The following is a 25,356-nucleotide window of genomic DNA, read 5'->3' on the forward strand; positions in this document are numbered from 1 at the left end:
AGAGGGTGATCGAAGCCATGAGCATCCCCCCCCCCTTTCCCTCCATCCACAAAGGAGCCTTGCACAGCCCCAGTGAGGGACCCAGGCACGGGGGGGCTGGAGGTGAAGGAGCAGCCTCAGGGGGACCACAGCATCTCCATTATCCATGTACCGGGAGATGCCGGCAGCCGGGATCCTCCTTCCCTCCATGCTCTTGGGCTGGGGGAAAGCACAAGAGAGGCAATTTGGGGAGGAGAAAAGGAGCCAAGAGAAACCTCCCCGGGACAAGCGGCAAGAGGTGGAGAACAGAAACGTCACCGGAGAGGATGAGGAAGGGGAGGAAGGCGGCGATGACAGCGGCTGAAACGCACTGCGAGAGGACAGGGGCAGCGCCGGGGAGCAGAGGGCTCTGGGGTACAGCAAAGGCTCAGCTCTGTGTCCAGCTCAAACAGAACCACCCCATAATAACCCCCACCACAGCTGCTCGCTGGCAGACGGGGCCACATCCCTCCTGCTTCCCCTCCTCCAAACCGTCTCCATCCTAAGGATCCAAAAGGAAAAGAGGAAGGAAAACCAAACCACGGCGTTAACCCAGTTAAGGTGCAGTTTGGCTATAACCCAACAGCACAAACCTAGGAGAGGTGAGGATAATGCTGGCTGCGCGGCCCCCATCCCGATTCACATTAGCACCCTGGACCAGCCAACTCCCCCCTTCCCCGAAGCCACCTCAGTCCCCCAGGGCTTGGGGACCTATTCTGCAGGTGGCCACCAGGGGCCGCTCTGCTCCCGAGCCGGGCTCCGGCAGCCAAAACCGGGCTCTTTTAAGGCAATTTAGAAGTTGCAGATAACCCACACGAAGAAAAGAAACAGAAGAGAAGGGCAAAAGAGCATCTCCGCACCGGCAGGGCCGCCGCCGAGAGCAACCCGGGCTGCAAAGGTGACAAACAACCCAGAACCATCGCTGCAGGAAGGAGCAGGAAAGGGAAAACCCTCCCCAGGAGCCACCAGTGGCTTCAGCCACATGAAAGCAAGAAGCACATCCCCAGGTTGGCTGCTAAGAGCAGAGATGTGAGCACATAAAAGGGTAAAATGCAAGGGGGGGGGGGGGGGGGGAGAGAAGGGAAGAAAAGTGACCTTAAAATCACATTGGTCAATGTAAAACCAGGTTCTTTTGTTGGTTAAAAATAAACAAAAAGGGAAAAGTAAACCCAAATAAAAATGATCTTTAAAAATAATCTCTCTAATGTTGCCTTGTGTGGTCTGGTCCTTCCTGCATGGTCCATCAGTATCTAGGAGAGAAGAGAGGGGAGGGGAGGGTGAAGCCCTGGCTGCTTCGGGACACGGCTCTTGGGAGCCAGGCACCCATGGGATGGGGCCGCAGCAGCTCCCTGCCCTGGCCACCACCGACCTGTAGTAATTGGGTTTGAAAGGCCCGTTCTTGTTGAGTCCCAGGTATTTGGCCTGGTCGTCCGTCAGCTCTGTCAGGTGGGCATCAAAGGAAGGCAGGTGCAAGCTGGCAACGTACTCATCTGGGCAAGGGGGAAAGGGGGGATCAGGGGGTGCACGGCACCCGCTGGCACTGCTGGGGGGACGGATGGACTCCATGGACTCACTGTACGGCACCACAGTGGGGCTGAGCCATCCAGCACCACGGGTTCACCCTCACCTATGGCAGAGCTGAGCCCAAGCGCTGGTGCTGAGCAGGGCTGGATGTGCACCAAAAGGCACAAGGGTGGCATGGCAAACCTGGGAGCTGGAGGCTGAGGGGTGCAGGACACTGAGGGACATCAACCAGCCCACACTGATTACACGGCTGCAGCTTCCGATGCCTTCCTGCTCCTGAAGCCTTTCCCAGCCCAGGTTTGAGCTTCTCCCTCCATCCAAAGCTGCCCACAGCAACCCAAGGGCTCATCCAGCCCTGGCTGCCTTCACTCACCCATCTTCTTGGGCAGCAGGTACACGTCCTGCTTGTAACGGCCCTCGGGAGCGTTGTAGAGCTCAATCAGAGCCAGAGCCTGCAGAGAGCACAAGGGACAGTCAGGGACGGCCACCACAGCGGCACAAAGCTCTGGGCAGCAGCGAGAAGGGATTGGGAGCCTGAGGGGGCCAGAAGCCGCTTCCAAAACGCCCTGAGGGAAAAGATTCCCCCCCCCAGGGTACCTCCATCTCTGGGTCTCCAGGGTCCTACCGCCGATGGCACAGGACCACAGAGATCCCAGACCCATGGAATGGTTTGGGGTGAAGGAACCCTAAAGCTCACCCAACCCCAACCCCTGCCACAGGCAGGGACCCCTTCCATAGAGCAGCTTGCTCCAAGCCCCTGTGTCCAACCTGCCCTTGAACACTGCCAGGGATGGGGCAGCCACAGCTTCTCTGGGCACCCTGTGCCAGCGCCTCAGCACCCTCACAGGGAAGAGCTTCTGCCTAAGAGCTCATCTCAGTCTCCCCTCTGGCAGGTTAAAGCCATTCCCCTTGGCCTGTCCCTACATCCCTTGTCCCAAGCCCCTCTCCAGCTTTCCTGCAGCCCCTTCAGGCACTGGAGCTGCTCTCAGGTCTCCCCTTCAGGAGCCTTCTCTTCTCCAGGCTGCCCCAGCCCAGCTCTCTCAGCCTGGCTCCAGAGCAGAGCTGCTCCAGCCCTCGCAGCATCTCCATGGCCTCCTCTGGCCTCGCTGCAACAGCTCCACATCCCTCTTGTGCTGCTGCCCCAGGGCTGCACACACCGAACACAGCTCCCACTCAGCCCGTCTGCAGCACCTGGGCTTAACTCCTCAGGGAAACCTGAGCCTGAGGATGGAGGAGAGGGGCACAGCTCCGATTCCCTTAAACCCTGTGGCTGCCGCTGCTGGTTTGAAGCTGGTGGTGTTGCTCCAAACCCCACGGCCACTCAGCAGCAGAACCAGAACTGCACTGCCCTGAATGCTGCTTCACAGCCAAGAGCCAGGCCTGAAACACAGCTCTGGTCCCCAGCAGCTGAGACCCACAAGTGCAAGGATAAGGCAATTCCCACCATCAACATGGGGGTCCCCAGCCATCGGTCCCCCCCGTGCTTCCAGCCCTGGAGGTCTCTCCCATCACTGACCCAGACCTCAGAGCCCCATTTAGCCACTGCTTTCCTTGGAAAGGCAGAGCTGCAGCAGTGCAAGGTGCAGGCTGTGCCCACCCAGGCACCATCCATGGGGCGGGGGGGAAGCTGTGCTGTAGAAATCCAGGAGTCCAAAGAGAAAGCAAAGCTGTGCTTTGAGGTCAGCTTAAAGCTGGGCTAAGGGAGCTCTGCAGGGGCTGGCAGAGCAGCAGGAGCTCTGCCATGAAGCCTGGCTCTTTCCATAGCCTCACAGCACGGTTAGGGTTGGAAAGGAGCTTAAAGCTCATCTAGTGATGATCTTCTTTAACAGCTTAAAAATCAATATACATAGATGGATAAATACATAACAATCTGTATTTCAGCACCAGTGCGGCAGCAGGGACAGGGCAGGGATTGTGCCCCTGCACTGGGCACTGGGGAGGCTGCACCTTGAATCCTGTGTTCAGCTCTGGGCCCCTCACGACAAGAGACATTGAGGGGCTGGAGCAGGGTCAGAGAAGGGCAGCAGAGCTGGTGCAGGGCCTGGAGCACAAGTGTGATGGGGAAGGGCTGAGGGACCTGGGGGTTCAGGCTGGAGGAGAAGGCTCAGGGGGACCTGATGGCTGCCTACAAGTGCCTGAGAGGAGGATGGAGCCAGGAGGGGCTGGGCTCTGCTCCCAAGGAACAAGGGATGGGACAAGAGGAAACGGCCTCAAGCTGCCCCAGGGCAGGTTTAGATGGAGCTGAGGAACAATTCCTGCCCCAGAGGGTGCTCAGGCATTGGAACAGGCTGCCCAGGGCAGGGCTGCAGTCACCGTCCCTGCAAGTGTTCACACAGCGTGGAGATGAGGCCTCAGTGCCATGGGTTAGGGGTGGCCTTGGCAGTGCTGGGGCAAGGGTTGGACTGGATGAGCTGAAAGGGCTTTCCCAGTCTGGCTGATTCTGGGATTCAGTGATTTAGAAGCTCCCTCCCAGCTGTAATCAGAGCAGCAAGCTCACACCATCATCAACTGCATCCCAGCCAAGAGGTGGCACCTACGGTACCTCTGGCACTGGTGTCATCCCAAGCACCCATCCAAGTGCATGTTCCCAGCTTCTTCCAAACCATCCCCAGCCCAAGGCTCATACCAGGCCCCAGAGCACCCTCCAAACCCCAGCCCTGCAGGTACAGACCTGAGTGGTGGCCGTGATGGAGAGCACAAAGGTGGGGACCGTGGAGCAGCTCAGGTTCAGAAGCCGGCCCTATGGGACAGCAGGGGTTTGCCAAGAGCTCAACTTGCCCCCCAAACCAAACCGAGTCTCTAGGCAGGATTTGCCTCTACCCCCTTCCTGAGCCAGGGGGCAACCACAGCACAGGGATTCCAGGCCCACCTGTGTGACCAGAGCGTCCAAACTCTGCCTCAGTTTCCACCCTAGCCCTTAAGCTTTAAGGCAGGGAGATTCTGTGGTCCTAGAAAGAACCAGTCCCTCCTACTGCCACAGGAGCTCCAGTGGGAAGAGCAAACTCCCAGGCAGTTTGCTGCATGGGAAACCCTGCCAGAGCCAGAAGCAGATGGCATGTGGCTGATAGGGATGGCTCCAGGCTCGGAAGAACAGAGCCAGATGGCACCTTGTGGTACCTGCCATGCCCCAGGAAAAGGGGTGAAAAGGAAGCCACGAAACCCTTTCTTGATCTCTGATCCTGGCACCTTTCCACCGGGTGCAATCCCTGTCACCAACTGCGGCACGCAGCGATTCCCTGGTGGGGACCCAAAGCAACACCGTGGCGCAGCTCTCAGCACACCTCAGCCAGCAGCACCACCCGCTTCCCATCCGGCCAGATGACGTGATCCACCTGGGAACGGACCCGCTCCCACGTGAGCTCCGGGGTCCGGAGGCTGGTCTGCAAGAGCAGGAGGAGAGGCTGGGGTCAGGGTCGGGGGGGCAGGGAGGGGGGTGTGCAGTGGAGGGGGGAGGCAGACGCACCACATCGATCTCTGTGTTGGAGTGACCCATGTTGCACACGATGCAACTGTTCTTCATCCGGTCCAGGTGCTCCCTGGTCACCACGTTCTTGTTTCCTGCAGGCAGAGAGGGCACGGATGAAGCCAAGGCTCGGGAATATCAGCCCTTGGATTTGCCCTTCCATGCACTCAAGTCGGACGAGCTCAGCTTGGGGCAGATGAGCTTCCACCAGGGTGAAAGCCCTCAGAGAAACACATGGGGTCAGTGCTGATCCTTGGTGCCATGAATTAACCAGGAGACCCCAAAACTCCCTCGGGACACACGGCCGCGGTGTCGCTTCTCCCAGGGGCCGAGAAGGACTGTGGCCAAAGAGCAGATTGGGGTGGGATGGGAGAAGCTCCTGCCAGAGCAGGGCTATTGCTCTAAGCAGCACATGACAATGATGTGGCCTCCATCCCCAGCTCCCTTGAGACACCCACTTGGGAAGGTCTGCTCCTCCTCAGCCTGCTCCAAGGCTCCCCCCCCACTTCCCCATCCCTACCTGTGCAGGTGATGACAACATCCACCTGACGGATCACTTCACTCAGCTTCACCACCCGAAATCCATCCATGCTGGCAAAAAAGGGGGAGAGGGACCACGATGAGGAGGAGAAGCCTGATCCCTCCCTGCTCACACGGCAGCCAGGCCATCCTTACACACCCCCAGGGACGCCAGATGCACTGAATCACAGATTGGAAGGGACCTTAAAGCTCCTCCAGCTCCAACCCCTGCCACAGGCAGCGACCCCTTCCCCTAGGGCAGCTTGCTCCAAGCCCCTGTGTCCAACCTGCCCTTGAACACCCAAAGTCTGTTCTCCGAGATGGAGCCACAGCTCCTCCTGGCTCTGCCTCAGCCTCCAGCAGGCTCTGGAGGAGGGCAGGGAGCAGCTGAGGAGATGCTCAGGTAACTCCTTACCAGGCCTGGAGCGCGCAGATGGGGTCGATCTCCGTGACGTACACGATGGCTCCCAGGGCTTTCAGAGCAGCGCAGCAGCCTTTGCCGACCTGTGAGGCAAAGCTTCAGCGTGGAGCAGGGCATGGCACACACCGGGTGCTGCAATGGCTTCCCTAAACCAGCCCCAGTGCACCCCAGGCTGGGAAGAGCCCATCCTGACCACGTGCCCGATGGCAGGAGCTCAGGGATGGAGCTGGTGAGCGGCCCCTCAGCTCCCCCTCCGAGGCCCCCAGCACGGGCAGGAGCTTCCCAAACCAACATGCTCAAAGCCTGTGCAGCCCCAGCCCCACGGCAGCCCCTCTGAGCCCTCCTCCAAGAGCAGGTTAAAGCCAGGCTGGAGCAGCACACACTTCCCCAGCCAGAAGGTTCCTGCCCTGCACTGCTGGGGGGACAGAGCCTCCATCCCATGCTCAGCATGGCGAGAGCAGAGCTCCTGGACCAGCAAATCTGCCTCTCTCCTTCTCCTCCCTACCAAGCTAAGCTGCAGTCTGTTTCTCCACACCACTTACCCACACTAACACCAGGCTCACCTGCACAGAACCCTGCTCAGCCCCACCTTCTGACCAGCAAGAAACATCCCCAGAGACCCCCTCACATCACCCAGCTCCAACCTCAGTCTATTGACCAGAGCCAGGCAGGGCAAACTGGGGCTGCAACCCGCAGAGGGGACACTAGTGAAGGTGGAAGCACTCCCTGGTTCTGAAGGTGCCCGGTAGAAGTAGGGACAGGCCCTGGAGACTCCAGCTCCCAGCACAGCTCCTGGCTGGAGCCTCACAAACCACCCCAGAGCGCTGGGGGAGAGCCAGGGCAGCCTCTTGGTGCAGCAGAGCTGGGCTCCACTGGGGTCCAAAGAGATCAGTGAGGATATTCCTGCTGGGAAGAGCATTTGCAGCTCCTGCCAGGCCCTGTGCAGCACGGGGTGATGCAGACAGTGCACAGATAGAGGGAAGGTGGCAGCCCCCAGCTCCACACTCTCCCAGGGCAGCCTCACTTGCAAGATCGGGATACAATTCCCCTCTGCCAGAGGATTATTCCCAGTGAGCTGCAGCCTGACCCTCCCACCTCCTGTGTCCCAGGCTCAGTGACAGCCAGGCTGGATGCTGGACTCAGGCCAGAGGCAGCAGATGGGAGCACCCATGGGTACTTAGAATTCAAAGCCAGTGTTCCCAGGAAGTGTGGGGTTTGCAGCCCCATCACCTGCAGGCAAAATGGGAAATGGGAGGCTTATTCTCCAGGCTCCCAGCAGAGTCTAAGCATGGTAACTGCTTCTCAGGTTTGATCTACTCCTATATCAAGGGCATGAGGCCTTTGCAGAGGGAAGCAGCAGGCTGCTGAGCTGCAGGGAAGGCTGACTCACAGCCCCCACTGCTGCTTCCGAAACTCACCTCCCCATAACCACAAACCACCACTTGCTTCCCTCCAAACATCACATCCGTGGTCCTCTTCAGGCTGGGGGACAGAGAGAGACCTGTGTTGGGATTAGTCAAGCGCACACCGCTGATGGCACAAGCCCCCATCCCCAGGTCCTGCAAGCAAAGAGCAAGACCCAAGCAGCAAAGAGCCAGACGTGTGCTCCAGAGGAGGCAGGGCCAAGTGCAGCTGAGTGAGAGCAGGGCTGGACTCACCCGTCCAGGATGGACTCCCGGCAGCAGTACAGGTTATCAAACTTCTGCTTGGTCACAGAGTCGTTCACGTTCATGGCTGGGACACACAACTTCCCAGCCTTGGAGAGCTGGTACAGCCTGGAAGAGGGCAGAGGCGGGTCAGAGCAGACAGCAGCAAGCCAAGGAGCCACGTCCAGATGATGCTTCCCAAAGCTCCTACCTGTGCACGCCGGTCACGCTCTCCTCCACAATCCCTCGGATCTTCTTGAAGACACTGGGGTATTTCTTATAAACCCAATGGGTCAGGTCCCCGCCATCATCCAGGATCTAGAGGAGAACACGGAGCAGTCAGGCCTTCCGTTGGGAAACACACTTACTGGAGACAGGACAGGGAACAAGAGATGGAGAACACCTTCAGGCACTGATGGAGGGCTGGTGGGGCAGTGAACTGGGGCCAGGACTCCTGCCCTCCCCTTGCCAATCACTTGGGGTGTCCTCCAAAGCACAGAGGATTTCTTACCCCCAGTGAGGAGCTGATGGATCCTAACAAGGTTTTGTGCCTCTGCTATTGCTCTGCAGCCCGGAAACATGCCCATAAACAGCACTAACTGAGTGCAGAAGGATGCCACAACATGCATGCCCTGAAAGCAAAGACTCAAAAGGAAAGGCTGCAGGAGCTGTCACAGCCCACTCACATGTGCTACTGCACCATTAGTGATCATGGCCCATGCACTGAGGTGTCACCTGCTTCCAGCAAGGGAAACAGCCCCTGCAGAGACTTCCCTCTTTTGGGGAGGAGCAGCTGGGGCAGCTCCCATAGGGCAGACCCTGGGGGGGGGGGGGGGGGGGCGAAGAGGTCCTGTGGTTTCTCAGCTCTTCTTCCACACCACTGGGCTGTGGGACATCACCTCTGCAGCTGGTGGGACCCAGGACATCACCTCTGCAGCTGGTGGGACCCAGGACATCACCTCTGCAGCTGGTGGGACCCAGGACATCACCTCTGCAGCTGGTGGGACCCAGGACATCACCTCTGCAGCTGGTGGGACCCAGGACATCACCTCTGCAGCTGGTGGGACCCAGGACATCACCTTTGCAGCTGGTGGGACCCAGGACATCACCTCTGCAGCTGGTGGGACCCAGGACATCACCTCTGCAGCTGGTGGGACCCAGGACATCACCTTTGCAGCTGGTGGGACCCAGGACATCACCTCTGCAGCTGGTGGGACCCAGGACATCACCTCTGCAGCTCCTGCAACCCCCAACCCAGCTCTGGCTGCCATTCTCCAGGATCCCTGCTTTGATGGGGCTCAGAGGCCTTTGCAAAGCCCAGGAACAGCCCCAGCGAGCGAAGGGTGAGGAACACCCAGTGACCACTCCACAGAGAGAGAGGAAGGGCTGGGAGGAGGCTCATTACCATGTTGGCCTGCCAGCCATCTATGTTAACACAGCGGTCAATGCACCACCAGAAGTCATCCTCCGACTCCCCCTTCCAGGCAAACACAGCAACACCTAGAAGAAGAGGAGCATCCTTGGCACCAGCCGAGTCTGGCAGAGCTCTCTCCTGCTTGGCCAGTTCAAGAAAGCCACAGACAGCAGAGCCAAGGGGCCACACAGAGCTCGAAGCACAGCCCCCACCAGCCTCAGCCCTGTTTCGCCTGCCCTGAAAGGTATTTGGGCCAAACCACCCCTCAAAGCAGCCCCGAGGGACGCAGCTGCAGGGCCAGGAGGAGCTGGAAGGGCTCTGCCCCACCAGGCTCTGCTGCACTCACCAGCTTCTGCCAGGGCGGCCGCCACCTCGTTCTGGGTGGAATAGATGTTACAGGCGGACCAGCGGCACTGCGCTCCCAGCGCACACAGCGTCTCGATCAGCACCTGCACGACAAGGGGGGGGAGCAGCAGGCCTGAAGGAGCAGCGATGGGCACAGCAGCCCAGGACCAGCCCCGGGACGCGAGGAACCCAGCCAACATCACCCTGCTCTCACCGCAGTCTGGGCTGTGATGTGCGTGCAGCCGACGATTTTAGCTCCAGCCAAAGGCTTCTCTCCTTGAGCTCGTTTCCTGAGGGAGATGAGAGCAGACATGTCTGCAAGAGGGAGAGAGGGGTTACTGCGGGCTTGGTCCACACCTGCTCTTCTTTCGGGGCTCTCGAAGCTACATCCACCCCACAGCATTGGCTCCAGCTGTTACAGAGCCAGGAGTGAAGCTCCTCATCGCTGGCCTGGCCAGGCTGCCCCGAACGGGACCAGACCACCAGGGTCATTTGTCACTTAACCAAGTAATGAGAGGAGTCTGGCACAGGCACTGCCAAGGACAGGCACCAGCCCTGCAGCAGGGCAGCATCAAGGGGAAGCACCTAAAGAAGATGAGAACAGTGCTGGCACACAGAATGCTTTGGGCTGAAGGGACCTTAAAGCTCCTCCAGCTCCAACCCCTGCCATGGGCAGGGACCCCTTCCACTAGAGCAGCTTGCTCCAAGCCCCTGTGTCCAACCTGGCCTTGAACACTGCCAGGGATGGGGCAGCCACAGCTTCTCTGGGCACCCTGTGCCAGCGCCTCAGCACCCTCACAGGGAAGAGCTTCTGCCTAAGAGCTCAGCTCAGTCTCCCCTCTGGCAGGTTCAAGCCATTCCCCTTGGCCTGTCCCTACATCCCTTGTCCCAAGCCCCTCTCCAGCTTTCCTGCAGCCCCTTCAGGCACTGGAGCTGCTCTCAGGTCTCCCCTTCAGGAGCCTTCTCTTCTCAGAAGAGCAGCTCTGGTTGTGCCTGGATTATCTTCCCCTTCTATGGCTTTGGCAGCTTGTGTCTAAAAGCAGCCGAGAGCAAAGTTACCCAATCACCCACTGGAAATGGAAACTCAGCTTCCCACAAGCCCCAGGGGAAGGGGCCGGGACTCTCGGTTTTCATGTCTCAGAAGGTGTTGCAAGATCTTTGCCCCTCAAGGCTTCTATTCAAAGCCACCAGAACATTAAACCCAGCACGAGCTCTGCTGCTGTGAGGAAATGGATGCCACACATCGCTCACAGTGTCCCAGCCAGCTCTTCCCCACATAGCCACTGATGCTGGGGAGGGGGAAAGGCAGGAGAGCTGAGGCTGTAGCATGAGGTGTGGGAATGGCCCTGGCTCAGCCCCTGCTCTCCAGAGAGCTCAGCACCCAAACCCACAGCCTCCATGCTCCGCTCGTACCTTGCTCAGCGATCTCGATCTCCCGGCGCCCAAACTCTGCCTGTTTGATGTTCTTCACACAGAAGTTGCTGCTGCCTTTGGAGTTGGTTTGCTGCTTCTCTCGGGGGGACACCTCGTCATCAGAGCTGTCCGTGTAGGAGGCAGCTAAAGCCAGGAGAGGAATAGGGTTATCCCAGGTCTCAGGAGCTGGGGACCTCCTACCCCTCAGCTTCCTGCTGCTTCACTTCCCAGCTCTCACACTTGTGGTTCAAACCACACATCTAAGGAAAGCAGATGTCCAGCAGGGATTTTGCACTCTGGCTCTCTAAAACAACCCAGAAGTAACAGGGTTATCCAAGAATCATGGAATGCTTTGGGTTGGAAGGGACCTTAAAGCTCATCCAATTCCAACCTTCCACTAGAGGAGATTGCTCCATCCTGGCCTTATAATCACCTGGTAATCCATGCCTGAGCTTCAGGAGCCCCCCGAATCATCCCCTCCGCATCCCAGTACAACCCAACAGCATGGAGCATCCTGACACAGTGTGAGCAGCACCAACACTGGATCTGGGAGAGGACCAACACAGACCAGGAGCCTGGCACCTACCGGAGCTATAGCTGTCAGTGGAAGACTGGGAGATGGAGCGGGACAGAGAGCGCCGGCCCGTCTTGGTTGGGAACTTGGTGAACTCCTGCATGTCATCTGCAAACTGGATTTGCTGAGAGGCAAAGGAAGAGATGAGCTCAATCAGCAGATGCTCCTTGTGGCACATCCTCTTGCCATGCTACATGGACCTCTGGGTCCCTCTAATCCACCCTCCCCGCTGGAGCCATGGGAATGAGCATCCCCAATGCATCAAGGAGCAGATCCGTGGCTCCAGATGCCACAGCTGAAGCCCCTTCCTCTGCCTGATCATCTGTCACCGACAGGTAAACTGGATTCAACACCTAAAGATGAGGAGAGCACCCAGCAAAGCTTCCAGCACCCTTGGGAGCCCACATCTGCCTCCTGGGGCTCCTCCAAGGAAGTGAGACACAAACACGCTTCCAGCCCGGGCAGGCAGAGCCCCTGCTCCACCTGATCCTGATGGATTGCTGCCCGCAACTGAGCAGCAGGAAAGCTGGGGTGTTCCCAGCAGAACCTCCCAGCCCCGATGCTTCCAGGCTCTGGGCCGGGAGCATCCCACAGGTTAAAAACACGCCGGAGCCTTCCAAAATGGACACTAAAAGCAGGGAGGGGAAAAAAACTGGGCAAGAGAGAACATTCCAACAAGCTGCAGTTGACTTTGCGCTGGCTTTCAGGCTCCTCTGCATTACAGATGTGTTTCCATTGTAAGAGAAGCCCAAAACCAGCCCCCCCCCCCCCCCCCCCACTTTCCTCCCTCAGCCAGAGGCAACTCAAGGCTCTAGGACCTACCACCAGCACATCAAATTCAAGTGTACTGAGCTGAAAGGAAGGGGGAAAACAGCCCCAGACTGCTCAGCTGCTGCCTCAAGCCCTGTGCGCAGCCAGCAAAGCGCCTCCGTGCAGCTCCTGCACGAGAAGGATGCTGGAGATGAAAGGGAACTGGGGAAAAGCAGCAGGGAATCCAGGCTGATGCCCCCCTCCCCGTCCCGCTGCTATGCAGGAGACCCTGACAAAGGGCCCCCAACGTGGCCTCTTCCCTCTGATCACATCCCCGCAGGATTTAACTCCTCCACTTCCCAGGGGTGAGATGTCATTGCAGGGAGGGGGATTCACAAAGCACCCCCACGGAGCCGGGAGACCTCGGGAAATGAAGCGGATGGAAAGAGACAGCCCCGGTGGCCTCCAGGAGGGGTTTTCCCTGCCACAAGCATCCCAAAAGCTTTGATGTGGGAAGCGGCCTTCAAGGGGAGAAGAATGAAACTCTGCAGCTGAGATGATGCAGGCCAGAAAGGAGGGACCCGCACAGGCTGGGGTGGCTGCAGCACTTGTGTGGCTGCGAATGGAGCCGTGGTTCCTGGACAAACCCAGCTGATGGGCTAAAAGCTGCGTTGGTATTGCTCAGGGGGGGAAACAGGGACATGAAAGCCACTGCTCAGCCCAAGGAGGACATTTGGGGTGATGTGGGGCGATGGCAGCGACTCAGCATCCCCTCCAGGAACGACGAGCACCAGTTCAGATCCATCAGCTCAACCTAAGATCCCAGGCATTTCTGTGGGTGATGCTGATGAAAGGTTTTTACCCAGCTCCTCCACACTGGATACGTGACAGCAGGATATCTGCTCCCCACACCAGACTGCCAGCAGACATCCCTGCCATTCTGGTGCAAATCCAGAGATTCCCAGACTGCTTTGGATTGAAGGAACCTTAAAGCTCCTCCAGCCCCAACCCCTGACACAGGCAGGGACCCCTTCCACTGGAGCAGCTTGCTCCAAGCCCCTGTGTCCAACCTGCCCTTGAACACTGCCAGGGATGGGGCAGCCACAGCTTCTCTGGGCACCCTGTGCCAGCGCCTCAGCACCCTCACAGGGAAGAGCTTCTAAGAGGCTCATCTCAGTCTCCCCTCTTGCAGGTTAAAGCCATTCCCCTTGGCCTGTCCCTACATCCCTTGTCCCAAGCCCCTCTCCAGCTTTCCTGCAGCCCCTTCAGGCACTGGAGCTGCTCTCAGGTCTCCCCTTCAGGAGCCTTCTCTTCTCCAGGCTGCCCCAGCCCAGCTCTCTCAGCCTGGCTCCAGAGCAGAGCTGCTCCAGCCCTCGCAGCATCTCCACGGCCTCCTCTGGCTCGCTCCAAAAGCTCCACATCCCTCTGGTGCTGCTGCCCCAGAACTGGATCAGGGCTGCAGGGGGGGTCTCCCCAAAGCGCAGCAGAGGAGCAGGATTCCCCCCCCCTGCTTTGCTGCTCACACTCTGGGATGCAGCCCAGCACACGGGGGGGTTCTGGGCTAGGCTATGGGAGCTTGAATCCCACTAAAGCATTAACGGAAGCAATGGGAATGCTAAATGGAGTTTGCACATTTGCATTTGCAACTGGTACGGTGCAGGAGGAACCAGAGGGCACCAAGAGCCCAGAGGGGCAGAAGCAGCTTCAGGAGGCACCAGCAGCAGCATCCTCAGGGCGCTGGGTCAGAGGCAGCTCTGGGAAGGCAGAAACAAAGAGCAGTCATTTCAATACACAGGATTCCCATCCCTTTGCACCCACCTCTTCCTCTGGCAGCGCATCAAAGGAGAGGGTACCATAAACACGCCCCATAAAGCAGCTGCTGGCATTAAACCAGCTTCAAGTGTCAGCTGAGGAGCTGGCTCCATCCCAGGGAAAGGTTTCCAGGGAAGAGGTGAATCCAACAGCTAACCCAGGTTTCACTGCTCCACCCAGGGGGGTCTGTCCTGGCTTACAGCATCTATCTGGATGGCCTCATGGAGCAAAGCTGGTCTGGGACGTGATGGGAAGGAGAGGCTGGGAATGGAGAGCTGCTGCATCCACACCATCAAGACAACCAAGACAGAGCAGACACCATCATCCCCTCCAGGGAGTGTCCACGAGCCAGCTCCAGAGCTCTGCTTTTTAGGAGAAACAGCAGTTCCAGAAATGGGGGATTCAAATCCGAGGAGGGGGGGAGATAAAAACCACTGCTAAAGAACCCAAGTGCTGAATTACCCACAGTAATCCCCTGCATGGCTTTAGCAGAGCTCAGCTGAACTCCAGAGCTTAGCGCAATCTGCCCTGTCTAAAATTATCATCACCCACTGCAGGCAGCTTCCAAATCCAAGGAATTCTTCACGCACCAAACCCCCTGCAAGCCTGGGAAATGAGCAGAGCATCCGGCAAGCACAAGAGAGGAAGAGCAGGGAGGATGCGGGTGCGAAGTAACCCAACGTGGGTGACCCATGGGCCGCGTTCCCATCCACGTGCTGGGCTCCGGAGCTGCATTAAGGTAAGGGAGAAAATCCCCTGGGATTAGGGGGATTTCAGCGTGTCATAGGAATCAAGGAACGGGATCCCCAGCTGCGGGTGAGGCGGCTGCAGTGAGGGGTAACTGGGACCGGGACCGAACACATCCCAGCCTTTTTCCTGCTGGAAGCAGCTTTTCCAACCGGGTGGAGCACGAGGGTTTGAGAGCAAGGAAAATATTTTCCCAGCGCAGCAAGCCCTGAGCAAGGAGGTGAAGGAAGGCAGCACCCACTCCTCTGCAGAGCAACAGCAATGGGCTGCCCGCCAGCATCAGCATCCCCTTCCAGGCGGAGACGGGACCAGGGTCCTGGGTCAGGCCTGTGTCAAGCAAGCAGCTCCTCGCGTGGTACAGAATGGTTTTCTGGGAGATATCCTGCAGGAAAACACCCGGATCCGACATCTCCTGCCAAGTTCTCACACAGCAACGCTGCTCCCTGCCCACTCCTCACCACACCTGCCAAGCCTGAAGTACATTTTCTCCCCTTGCGAAACCCGGTGTGTCCATACCCATTCCCATGTGGATACAACATTTCCCAACAGTGGGGCTCAAAGCACCCCTCCCAGTGCAGGGTCTGGGTGGGCAGGATGGGAGCGAGCATCATCCTTGCTGATACAGCCCCATATCTCATGGAAGGGGTCAACTGAGGACACTCAGACCTGTATTATCCATCTTGCTTGGCTGCACTGCCTGGTGCATCCCAAAACCACCTTAAAGCTGAGCAGCCACCCTCAGAGAGCTCCCCCCTATTCCATAGGGTACCTATAAACCCTTTCTGATGATTATTTGCCCTTCAGGTGAACAGGAGGATGGCACAGCCACAACAGTGTGAAAGAAGCCCGCTTCAAGCCTGGAATAGGCTGGGAATGGGGTCCCAAAGCAGGCTCTGCACATCACCCAAGGCTGCTGGGGCAGCCCTCGTGTATCCCATCTTTTAGGCTCACCCTTTCCATGCCATCCCTCAGCCAGATTTAGAGCCCAAACCGGCTGCAGCTGGGGAGGGGTTGGAGGCTGAGGTCCACAGACCTGGAGCCAAGCACCTTCAGACACAGAGGGTTCATCACCTGCAGGACTGGGCCTCCCAGGGAGCTCAGGCTGCTTTCTCACAGGGTGCTGGGTGCTGCACCCTGAGCTTGGCTGCTCCTAAAGGCCAGGGTGGTTGAATCCCCTTCTTTGCAGCCAGTGCAGCAGCGAGGGAGGGAAGAGGCAGCGCGGGGCCCCCACGGAGGTAACCAACAGGAGCCTTTCCTCCTGTTCCAGGTCAACGAGAAGCTTTGCTTGTGCTGCCTCCTCAGCGCTTCCACAAGCACCCGGGTCCTGGAGGGCTTCCTGAGCTCCCCACAGCCTCCTGCCACGTTGAACCCCTCGGGATGAGGGCTGAAGCCATCCCAATCCTGCTCACCGCAGGTTCCCACTGCCTGGCCCCGGCGCTGGCACCAGTCCCAACGTGACCAGGCACTGGGTTTGTTCAGAGGACTCGGTGTCCTCAGACCCCCCCTGTCCTGCTGCCAGGCTGGGAAAGCCAAGCCCCATTCCCACAGGACAGTGTCTAGACACAGGGCAGGGATCCCACCGCAGCCCGCAGCCCTCCAGGGGACACGGCTCCTGCTCCATGATCCAACAGGACACAGGGATTTCAGGGTGGCATTTTCAGGTTCCTCTCCCTGTGAGGTTACCCAGGCCTGGAGGGGTATTTCTGGACCACAGCATTCCATAAGGACTGAAGGAACAGTAAAATCAGGTACTTGGAACACCGGGATTCCCAAGGCTTCCACGCAGAGCAGTCATCATCCGTACCCCTGAACTGAACCACCAGCAAAGGGAGCAGCTTGAGGTGGATTTGGTGATGTGATTCCTAAACCAACCCCATTTTTCCCCCTCCCAAGGTGCGTTAGCAATGCCCATGGCCTCAGGCCCACCACACTGCAGGGATGCCAGAGGAGAGGGTGGACGTGGCTGGATGTGGCATAACCCTGGCTAGAGAAGTTATATGGAGGAGCAGGACCTGCTTCTGAAACAGGGGCGACCTTGGCAACAGGAAGACTTCTCCTGATGGATCCCCCAACCCAAACCTTCAGAATCCTGGAGTGGTTTGTGTTGGAAAGGACCTTAAAGCTCCTCCAGCTCCAACCCCTGCCACGGGCAGGGACCCCTTCCATAGAGCAGCTTGCTCCAAGCCCCTGTGTCCAACCTGGCCTTGAACACTGCCAGGCATGGGGCAGCCACAGCTTCTCTGGGCACCCTGTGCCAGCGCCTCAGCACCCTCCCAGGGAAGAGCTTCTGCCTAAGAGCTCAGCTCAGTCTCCCCTCGGGCAGGTTAAAGCCATTCCCCTTGGCCTGTCCCTACATCCCTTGTCCCAAGCCCCTCTCCAGCTTTCCTGCAGCCCCTTCAGGCACTGGAGCTGCTCTCAGGTCTCCCCTTCAGGAGCCTTCTCTTCTCCAGGCTGCCCCAGCCCAGCTCTCTCAGCCTGGCTCCAGAGCAGAGCTGCTCCAGCCCTCGCAGCATCTCCACGGCCTCCTCTGGCCTCGCTCCAACAGCTCCACGTCCCTCTTGTGCTGCTGCCCCAGAGCTGGATCAGGGCTGCAGGGGGGTCTCCCCAGAGCACAGCAGAGGGGCAGGATCCCCTCCCTGCCCTGTGCTCACTCTGGGGGTGCAGCCCAGCACTGGGGCTGGGAAGAGCACCCTGAGGGCGCTGCTGTGGGTTGGAGCCCACTGCTTGGGTCTGTGCCTGCAGCTCCCAGAGGGCTCCCAGGGCAGGATTTTCTCCCTGGAGAGGCAGGGACCCACCTGGCTCTTTCCCTGACACCTCCCTGAGCAGGAACCTCAGCCGCTCAGGCCTGGAATCCTTCCCACTGCTCCTGACAAGGAAATAGAGGGCACTGCGGTCCTGGCATAGGAAAGCAGCCAAGCCCTGAGAGCAGCCTCCATCCTCCACTGGCACAGAAGGGCTGCTGGGGTAAAGCACTGAGGAAATGTCCCAAACCAAAGCCCCTGTGAGGCCAGGAGGAGAATTGGGAACTTCCACACCAACCCCAAAGCTCGGCGCAAAAGCAGCACCAAGACAGAAATGGGCTCAGTCCCATTCCAAATGTGAACAGGCTGGAAATCACTGCAAGAGTCCAGCCATCGTGGGAAGCACTGTAAATGCCAGTCATAGGAAAAACAAACAGGAGGTGGGATTAAGGGGAATAAATGGGATTTTGAGTGCCCAGCTGTTAAACAGTAACTGGGAATAACAACTGCCTTAGGAACACCTTGAGGCCAAAGGTGTGGGGAAAGCTCCCTGCCAGCAGATAAGGAATCTCGTCCTTGGACTGCAGGCATTGAGGCAAAGGCTCACTCCTGCTTTAACACAGAGAGGCATCTCCTTCATAGCAGGCCCAGCAAAAGTCCAGTCCCTGGGACTACCTGGGATCCTCAATGGTGGTGAAGTCCCACCGTGTTGCCCAGGATAACCCCACGAGGCCTGCACGGGCAAACATCCCATCCCACCTTCAAACTGCCCCGCTTAAAGGCATCCCAGCCTTCCCACCTCGGGCTTCTTGGGAACAGGATAATGAGCATTAACCGGAGTTACCTCGCTGGGAGCGTTGCACAGGCAGGACTGGGGTTACATCACTGGCACTGGCTTGTGGGCAAACCGAGGGCTGGAGCAGGACGCCCATGGAACGTGGTGGTGGCACGGGTGATGGGGGAGCAGCCTCCACCAGCATTGATCTGAGCTCCCTTAGAAAGCGGCTCCACAAGAGGCCTGGAGGAGCTGGCAGAGCTCGTTCAGCTCCACCACATGGATCTGGAGCCAGGGTCAGCCACAAAAGGCCTCGGTTTGAAACCCCCAAGCCTGAGACTGCAGCAGCCCCTGTGTTTGGGGGCAGGAACCCATCTACCTGGTGCCCTGGGGACCCTTTTTGCCTCCTTTTCTGCCCCAGAGCTGATGTGCAGGACCAGCCCCGATGATCCAGCTCTAAGGGAAGATGCCTGGCAGGATCAGTGCCTAAACAGAAGCAGCCTGTCTGCAATGCAGCCCTGCAATAGGAAAATGGGAATTACATCCTCTGCATGCCCCCTGCCCCCTCTGACCCACAGACCCCTCACAATGGTATCTCCAGTCACCTGGAGCTGCCCATTTCTCATTCACCAACACCCTGCAGCCCTGGAAAATGCCTTGATTTCAGTGTGTCTGCTTAAAGGCAAGGCAGGACGGAACCCCCGGGCTCCAGTTGAGGCTCTTCACTGCTCAGGCCTCACGGGAATCACTCCTGGGATGGACAAACATCACCCTCCTCGTGCCCGAGCAAAGCCAACCCCTTCCTGCAAACAGGGCTGGCTCACTTCAGCCCCTCAGTTTCAAATGGAGCAGGAGGGATAAGAAGCGACATCCCTGTGGGAATGGCGAGCTCGGAGGATGTTTGGAGAAGGGCTTGGTTAACGCAGGGAGACGAGGGCTGTGCTGCCCACGAGGGGCTGACAGCTCCAAGGTCAACAGGGATGGCCCCGAGGTGCTCGCTCCAGGTTGGACACGAGCCTCTCGCCACGGGGCCAGAAGGGGCTCCCTGCAGAGAGCTGAAAGGAGGAGAGGCACAGAGCAGCAGGTGCGGGTTGAGCCTCAGCCCAGGCCAGGCAGGAGGAAACCAAACCATGCGTTTCAGCAGGGCAGAGCCCCAAGGCACCTCCTTTCTAGGCTGCTCCCTGCTCCCCGTGCCCACGCCTTGCAGATAAAGCAGGTTCCTACAACCCCCACCCAAGCGAGGGCTCTGCAATCAAGGCAGCTCCTCTGCCAGAGAACTCCAGGTCCAGAAGAGGCAGCCAAGGGGAAGCTGGACCCACCTCCGAGCTCACCCCAATTACAATGCCGCCTCTTTGACGAGCTGGAACATCATGTCCTCGGCCACCTCAGCTCTTTTGGCTGTCACCAACCTGAAGTAAACAGATTCTGCAGCAGCAATAAGCCTGTTACCAAGGCCACCGTATTGATCCCAAAGTGTAATTAAAATGCACGGTTCAAGCAGCTCAATGTGACACAGGGCACTCAGGGCAGCCTCCCCAAGGCATGAATAGCCCCAGCGTCTGCATCCTGCTTTCCCATGGGCTCAGAAACACACCCCAAGAGGCAGCTTTCTCTTTGGAGCATCGAGCAGGATGCCCCAGGGCTTTGCTAAGAGGCTCCAGCAGACCCTGCTGAGGTGGTAACAAGCAGCTCCTCCTTGGTGGGACACCCCACTGCTCCTGCAGCAGCTCCCAGCCCCACTTTAGAGTAAGAGAAGGCTCCTGAAGGGGAGACCTGAGAGCAGCTCCAGTGCCTGAAGGGGCTGCAGGAAAGCTGGAGAGGGGCTTGGGACAAGGGATGTAGGGACAGGCCAAGGGGAATGGCTTTAACCTGCCCGAGGGGAGACTGAGCTGAGCTCTTAGGCAGAAGCTCTTCCCTGTGAGGGTGCTGAGGCGCTGGCACAGGGTGCCCAGAGAAGCTGTGGCTGCCCCATCCCTGGCAGTGCTCAAGGCCAGGTTGGACACAGGGGCTTGGAGCAAGCTGCTCTAGTGGAAGGGGTCCCTGCCCGTGGCAGGGGTTGGAGCTGGAGGAGCTTTAAGGTCCCTTCAACACAAACGACTCTGGGATTCAGTGACAGATCCAAGCCATGGTCCTGCTGCGGACTGGGGCCGTGCGCTCTGCAGAAGCGTTCCCACAAGGTCCTTTGCTCCCTGGAGCCAGCAGCCGGCCCGGGGACCCGTCACCTCGAATGTCACCACCACCTGGGGAGTGAAGGTGAGTCAGAGTCCCCAGATAAGCAGCCCTGATCAAAGGGCTCAGCAGGAAGTGCACCGACCCTCTGCAAACATCGGCAGCAGGAACTTCCTGATGAGAAAAGACACAACCAGGCACCAGCAAACCCCTTCCCCTGCTCAAACCCCCGGGGCCGTGGCACTCACCCACTCCTCACGGGAACAGCATGGGCAGGATCCTCACCTGCAAAGCCCTGCGGTTGTTTATCCAGAAGGATCAGCTCCAACCTGACCTTAAAGAGCTGCTTTCCAGAGCAAAGCTATCCCAAGCCCTAGCAGGGAGCACAGAAGGGAAAGCGGGGTGGGGGGGGAACCAGCCAGGTCCCAAAGGAAGCGCTGTGCTAGGCTGGGGCCGCAGCAGAGGAAGAGAAAGCTGCGTTTGGGGAAAGGCCTAAAGCAACCACTTGTGCTGCCAGCACGCTTCCCACGCTGCAGACCTGGCTGCTCCCGTGGGGAGGAGGCAGCACCCAGCAGAGCGGGGCTCGCAGGAGGAGCGCCGCTGCTCAGATGGGTGCCCCCACACCCACGCCATCAAGAGATGACAGGAGATGCTTCTGGAGGCTGAGGAGAACGAACATCCAACTCCTCTCCCACCTCCAAAGCGGAGTGGAAGCCCAGCCTACCTCACGGGACTGCAGGAGGGGGAGAACGGAGAAGCCAAAGGCACACGGCTCAGCACGGATGATGATGACTTGAGGCTGGCAGAGCCCAAAACCTCCTTTCTTCTGCTCTCCAGTTCAGCAACTTAATGAAGCATCTTCTGGCCTTGCAGCAGCGCTGGGTGCCAAGGACAACCCCTCTCTGGACAGCCATGAGATCCTCCAGAAAGGCACAGTGATGGGATGGACCCCAAAGTGACTGATAACAGAAATCCCTGCTGTTAACACAGCCCCGGCAGTGCCCTGTCTGCTCCAAGCCCCAGGAAGTCATCTCTGCTCTCCCCATGGGGCAGGGTATGACCAGCTCAGCTTGTGACCGCCTAACCACAACGTGTTCACTGCTTAGGGCTTCCTGCACCCCAAGAAGGCCAGATTCATCCCAGGCAGCCTGTATGGAGCGGGATGAGCTGTTCAACTCATCCCAGCCCAGGCATCTCATCATGAGAAGGGAAAACCACAGCAGGAGGAGAGAGAGAAAGCAAAGGAACAGAGGATTTGGGCAAGGAAGCAAGGACAGTTGGTGCAGGGCACCTGGTTAAGGAAGCAGGGGGGGGAGATGCTTGGTGGCCACTGGCCCGGACAAGCACAGAGGAAGAGGAGGATGAAGGGATGAATCTGAAGAGAGAAGAAAACCAAGGAGCTCTGTCAGTACAAGGGCAGTGTCACCCTCTGCAGAGGGAGGTGTTAGCACCCAGCCCGGCAGAGCTGCAGGGACCAGACATGACTTGGGATTGAGGAAAACAGGGCAGAAACCCGGGCTCTGGGAAGAGGCTGAGGCAGGGCAGGGAAGCAGCAGGATGCAGCAAGGTCAGACACCGCTCCGGCTGCAGGAGAGCAGCTCTGCAGGCAGCTGCACCACACAGCAGCAGTAAGGATGCTCTGGAGAAGGCATCCAGCCCCCCCACGGGCTCCATCCCCCTCTCCCATCTCCTGCCACCCCCATGCCAACAGCGCACGGCTCCTACCCCTGCAGAGCTGCAGCGCTCTGCATTAGCATTCCCTGCCACGCAGCCTCGGCGGGATCCCTCCGGAGCCAGCATCCGCAGGGACACGGCACCAACTCAAACACACACCCCCCCGCGGGCTCCAGGCTCCCGGGGGCACGGAGGGGCTGAGTAGCTCAGCACCCAAAAGCAAAGTCAAGGCTTGTGCCCGTTTCTCACTCCAGGCGAGCTGCATGAGTAAGCAGATCTGTGTGCAGAGCATCCCTCTGTCTGTCTGCCTGCCAGCACCCCGGAGCCCACCAGGCACCTCAGCAGCCCCACGAGACAAGGGCACAACGGGATCGGGTGAAGTGACAGACAGGGACAGCACCCGCTTTAGGTCCTTCCCACTCGAGGGCACCCACGGCTCAGCTCCGAGTTGAAGGCTCCAGCACTGACACGGATTAGGAAAGCAACTGCTGCCAAGGGCACCCTGTCTCCAAGGAGGCGGAAGGATGCCCAGATGCAGAGGTGAGGGCACATGAGGAGCTGGAAAAGCACAACCTGCCCTTGAGCTCTCCCATCATCCCCACTGCCCTATTCACTTAACCCAAGCACCACCGAGGCACCCATCGGAGGAAGGAGAGGGCTCAGCATCACTCAGCCTCTGCCCTTACCCCGCTCCCTTCCAAAGAACCACCTTGCCCGGACCACAGAGGAGCTTGAGCAGAGCCAGGGAAGCCTGGTTCCCGAGAGAGAATCCACCCCATTCCTGCAGACAGGCTCCAGCTCCATCCACCCCAACTGCAGCAGCTCCTGCTTAACCCCGGAGTTGATCATACTTGATCTCTTCATCTCTTACCTCCTGCTGCCTCACTTTTCCACCTCACCCAAGCCCCTGACAAGAGAGGACACGAAGATGCCAGCAATCCCTTGGGATGGCTGCGCCGCTCAGGCTCGCTCCGGGTGCTCCCGATGCACCAACGTGCCTCGGGCTACATCCAAGATGCTCCCTGAGGTCCGAGCTGGGCACGGGACACGGCGGCTCTACCACTGCACACTGGCACTTTCCCCAGCCACCAGCATGAATGAGGGCTCCTCTTTGGAAAGCCACTGAGCAGCAGCAGTCACACAGAGGAGATGGAGCCTGCACTAAGCTTGGCCCCATTCCCACCATCCCCATCTCCAAATGCAAACTGCATCAGCAAAGTTCAAGGAGCCTTTTTAGCCAGGGCAGGAGCTGCTGCTGCTGCTGCTACCTTGATGCTGTAAAATCATCTCTCTCAGCCACCTTCTTCACTGGCCTCGGAGCACTCTGAGAGCACAAAAGTCACTTTGACTTGCATCAAAAAGGGAGTTTTAATGGTTTAATCGGGATCCTGCTTTGAAGGGGTGGGAGCTGGGGGCACTCAACACCTTATCTCAGGAGGGGGAATTCTCCCTTCCTCCTCCTTTTATCCTCCTGCCAACTCCTCTGCTATTACCCAGCCTATTCACAGGAACTAGCCAGGCAGGAACAGTGGCCAGAAGCACTTTGTCCTTGACCTCAGCCACATCACAGCTCCCCAGCATCTCTCTGCTGCTGCTGCTGCCAGCCCCAAGCTCTTGTGTCTTGGGGCACCTTTAACATCATCCCCCAGCCAGGAAAGGCTGCGGAGCCTGCCTGAGGCTCCTCATGTGTGCGACCAGCCTGTGTTTATAGCACCAAATTCAAGGTGATTAAGCCTCCAGTAACCCCAAAACCACGAGGAAACTTTGCCTCTGAGGGTGCTGGATTGACTCCCACCTAGAAATACATCCCACTTGGGTTTAGGACACGGATGCGGGCCCTATAAGATACTCCAGGGTGGGAAGTTTGTGCTCCTGTCACAGCTGAGGCTGCAGCCTCGCACTGGGAGCTCTGGGGAAGATGCCAGTAAGGAAAAGGTAAAACCAGGCCCTGAGTTTGAACTGTGCTGAGCACGACTGGATGAGGCAGATCCCAGCTTCACATTCCTCTGCTCCTTCCTCCGGGCTATGTCCAGAGCCTGGATAAACAGGGCAGGGGCACAGGGAGAGCATCCAGCTCCGGCTCCCTAGCAGCAGCCGTGAGCCTGGGCGATGAGAGATGCCCCCAACCCAGCCATGGGGGCCAGATGCTCCCTTCATCCCCACAGGAGAGATGCTCCCCCAGAGAAGGGGACGTTCCCGTCCACCGTGACTGCTTTGCCTTTGCTTCCACCACGGAGGCAGCGGCTGCAGGCCCGGAGGGAACGCGATGTTCAGCACAGCAGAACCTCCGGATGCAGCAGGATCTGTGCAGCACTGGGAGCACAAACCCACCTGAGTGCCAGGACCAGGGCAGCAGCAGCAGTGCCGAGCAGTCACCAAGCCCTGCAGGTCCACACCAAGCCAGGAGCACTCACCCACGTTACTGGGGGTCCTGCACCCTGCCACAGCCAGTGCTCCCCCATTGCACCCCATAGGGTTACACAAGCACCATGGGGCGCAGCATCATAGATGCTCCTGGGAGGTCTTCAAGGCTGACAGGGTGCAGAGGTGACTCAGGAGAGCTCATCTCCAACCCCAAACGTGCTCCCATCAGCATCTCCCATAGACCCCACAGCAGCACCTCCAGCACCCTTCAGCCCCACAGCAGCACCTCCAGCTCCCTGCTGCCCTATTTAACAGGCCCCCACCGCCACGCGGGGTCCCCGCGACCCCACCTCCCCGTGCCCTTGCCGGGGTCACCCTGACCCCCGGGCACCCCCACACCACAGCCAACCCCCCCCTTCGACTCCGCACTCTCCGCCGGGCCAGGCCAGGCCCCAGCCCCTCTGAACCGGTACTGAAGAGGGGTCCCGTCCGGTCCTATGGTGCCGGTACCAACCCCAATGAACGGGGACAGCCCTCCCACTCCCCAGTCAACCCCAAACCGGACCCGCTCCCGCTTTCCCACCGCCCCCCATCCCCATGGGGCTGCTCCCGCCAGCGCCGCTGCAACCCCCAAACCGGGGGCTGCTCCCGCCGGTACCGGTGCCGGTACCTTCTTGGGGGCCTTGGTGACGGTGGCCATGAAGGAAAACTTCTCGGCGTCCTCCACCTCCTTGGCCTGCTTCAGTTCCTCGCCGCCGGCGGGCTCCAGCACCGACATCCTGAGGGCAAGGAGGCGGCGGAGGCGGCAGCGGCGGAGCGGGCCGCGGCCGCCCGCGGTACCGGGCGAAGCGGGGCACGGCTCGGCTCGGCTCGGCTCGGCTCGGCTCGGCTCGGCTCGGCTCGGCTCGGCTCGGCTCGGCTCGGCTCGGCTCGGCTCCGGTACCGCGCTGCGGCGGGGACTGCGGCCGCCGCTCTCGGTTTTCAGGG

The 25,356-nt window shown here is 59.1% G+C and overlaps 1 protein-coding gene across 2 annotated transcripts; it reads right to left on the bottom strand.

The window, feature by feature from the left end:
• Positions 1–1,129: 1,129 nt before the first annotated feature.
• Positions 1,130–25,356, bottom strand: AHCYL1 (adenosylhomocysteinase like 1). 2 transcript variants are annotated; one of them, XM_057404550.1, is made up of 17 exons: positions 25,040–25,356; positions 11,350–11,461; positions 10,764–10,907; positions 9,565–9,665; positions 9,352–9,454; positions 8,997–9,091; positions 7,803–7,909; positions 7,604–7,720; positions 7,364–7,427; positions 5,940–6,028; positions 5,526–5,596; positions 5,006–5,100; positions 4,824–4,922; positions 4,214–4,282; positions 1,916–1,994; positions 1,388–1,508; positions 1,130–1,268 (listed from the first exon to the last, which is right to left on the bottom strand). In XM_057404550.1, the coding sequence occupies exons 1-17, from the start codon at positions 25,145–25,147 to the stop codon at positions 1,262–1,264; spliced, it is 1,581 nt and encodes a 526-aa protein (XP_057260533.1). In that variant the 5' UTR covers positions 25,148–25,356; the 3' UTR covers positions 1,130–1,261. The 2 variants fall into 2 exon arrangements, with proteins under 2 accessions (XP_057260533.1, XP_057260542.1); XM_057404559.1 differs by lacking the exon at positions 25,040–25,356 and adding an exon at positions 22,877–23,097.

This window comes from Pezoporus wallicus, unplaced genomic scaffold, assembly GCF_028554395.1.
Source record: "Pezoporus wallicus isolate ANWC-B61680 ecotype Strahan unplaced genomic scaffold, APGP_CSIRO_Pwel_v1 contig_5863, whole genome shotgun sequence".
Classification (NCBI taxonomy): Eukaryota; Metazoa; Chordata; class Aves; order Psittaciformes; family Psittacidae; genus Pezoporus; species Pezoporus wallicus.

Coding starts and splice junctions, on each gene's coding strand:
- AHCYL1 (XM_057404550.1), bottom strand. CDS start 25,147: ATGTCGGTGCTGGAGCCCGCCGGCGGCGAGGAACTGAAGCAGGCCAAG. Junction 9,666..10,763: donor GATCGAGATCGCTGAGCAAG/GTACGAGCGGAG, acceptor TCCCTCTTGCAG/ACATGTCTGCTCTCATCTCC. Junction 1,509..1,915: donor CCTGCTGCCCAAGAAGATGG/GTGAGTGAAGGC, acceptor CCCCTTGCCCAG/ATGAGTACGTTGCCAGCTTG.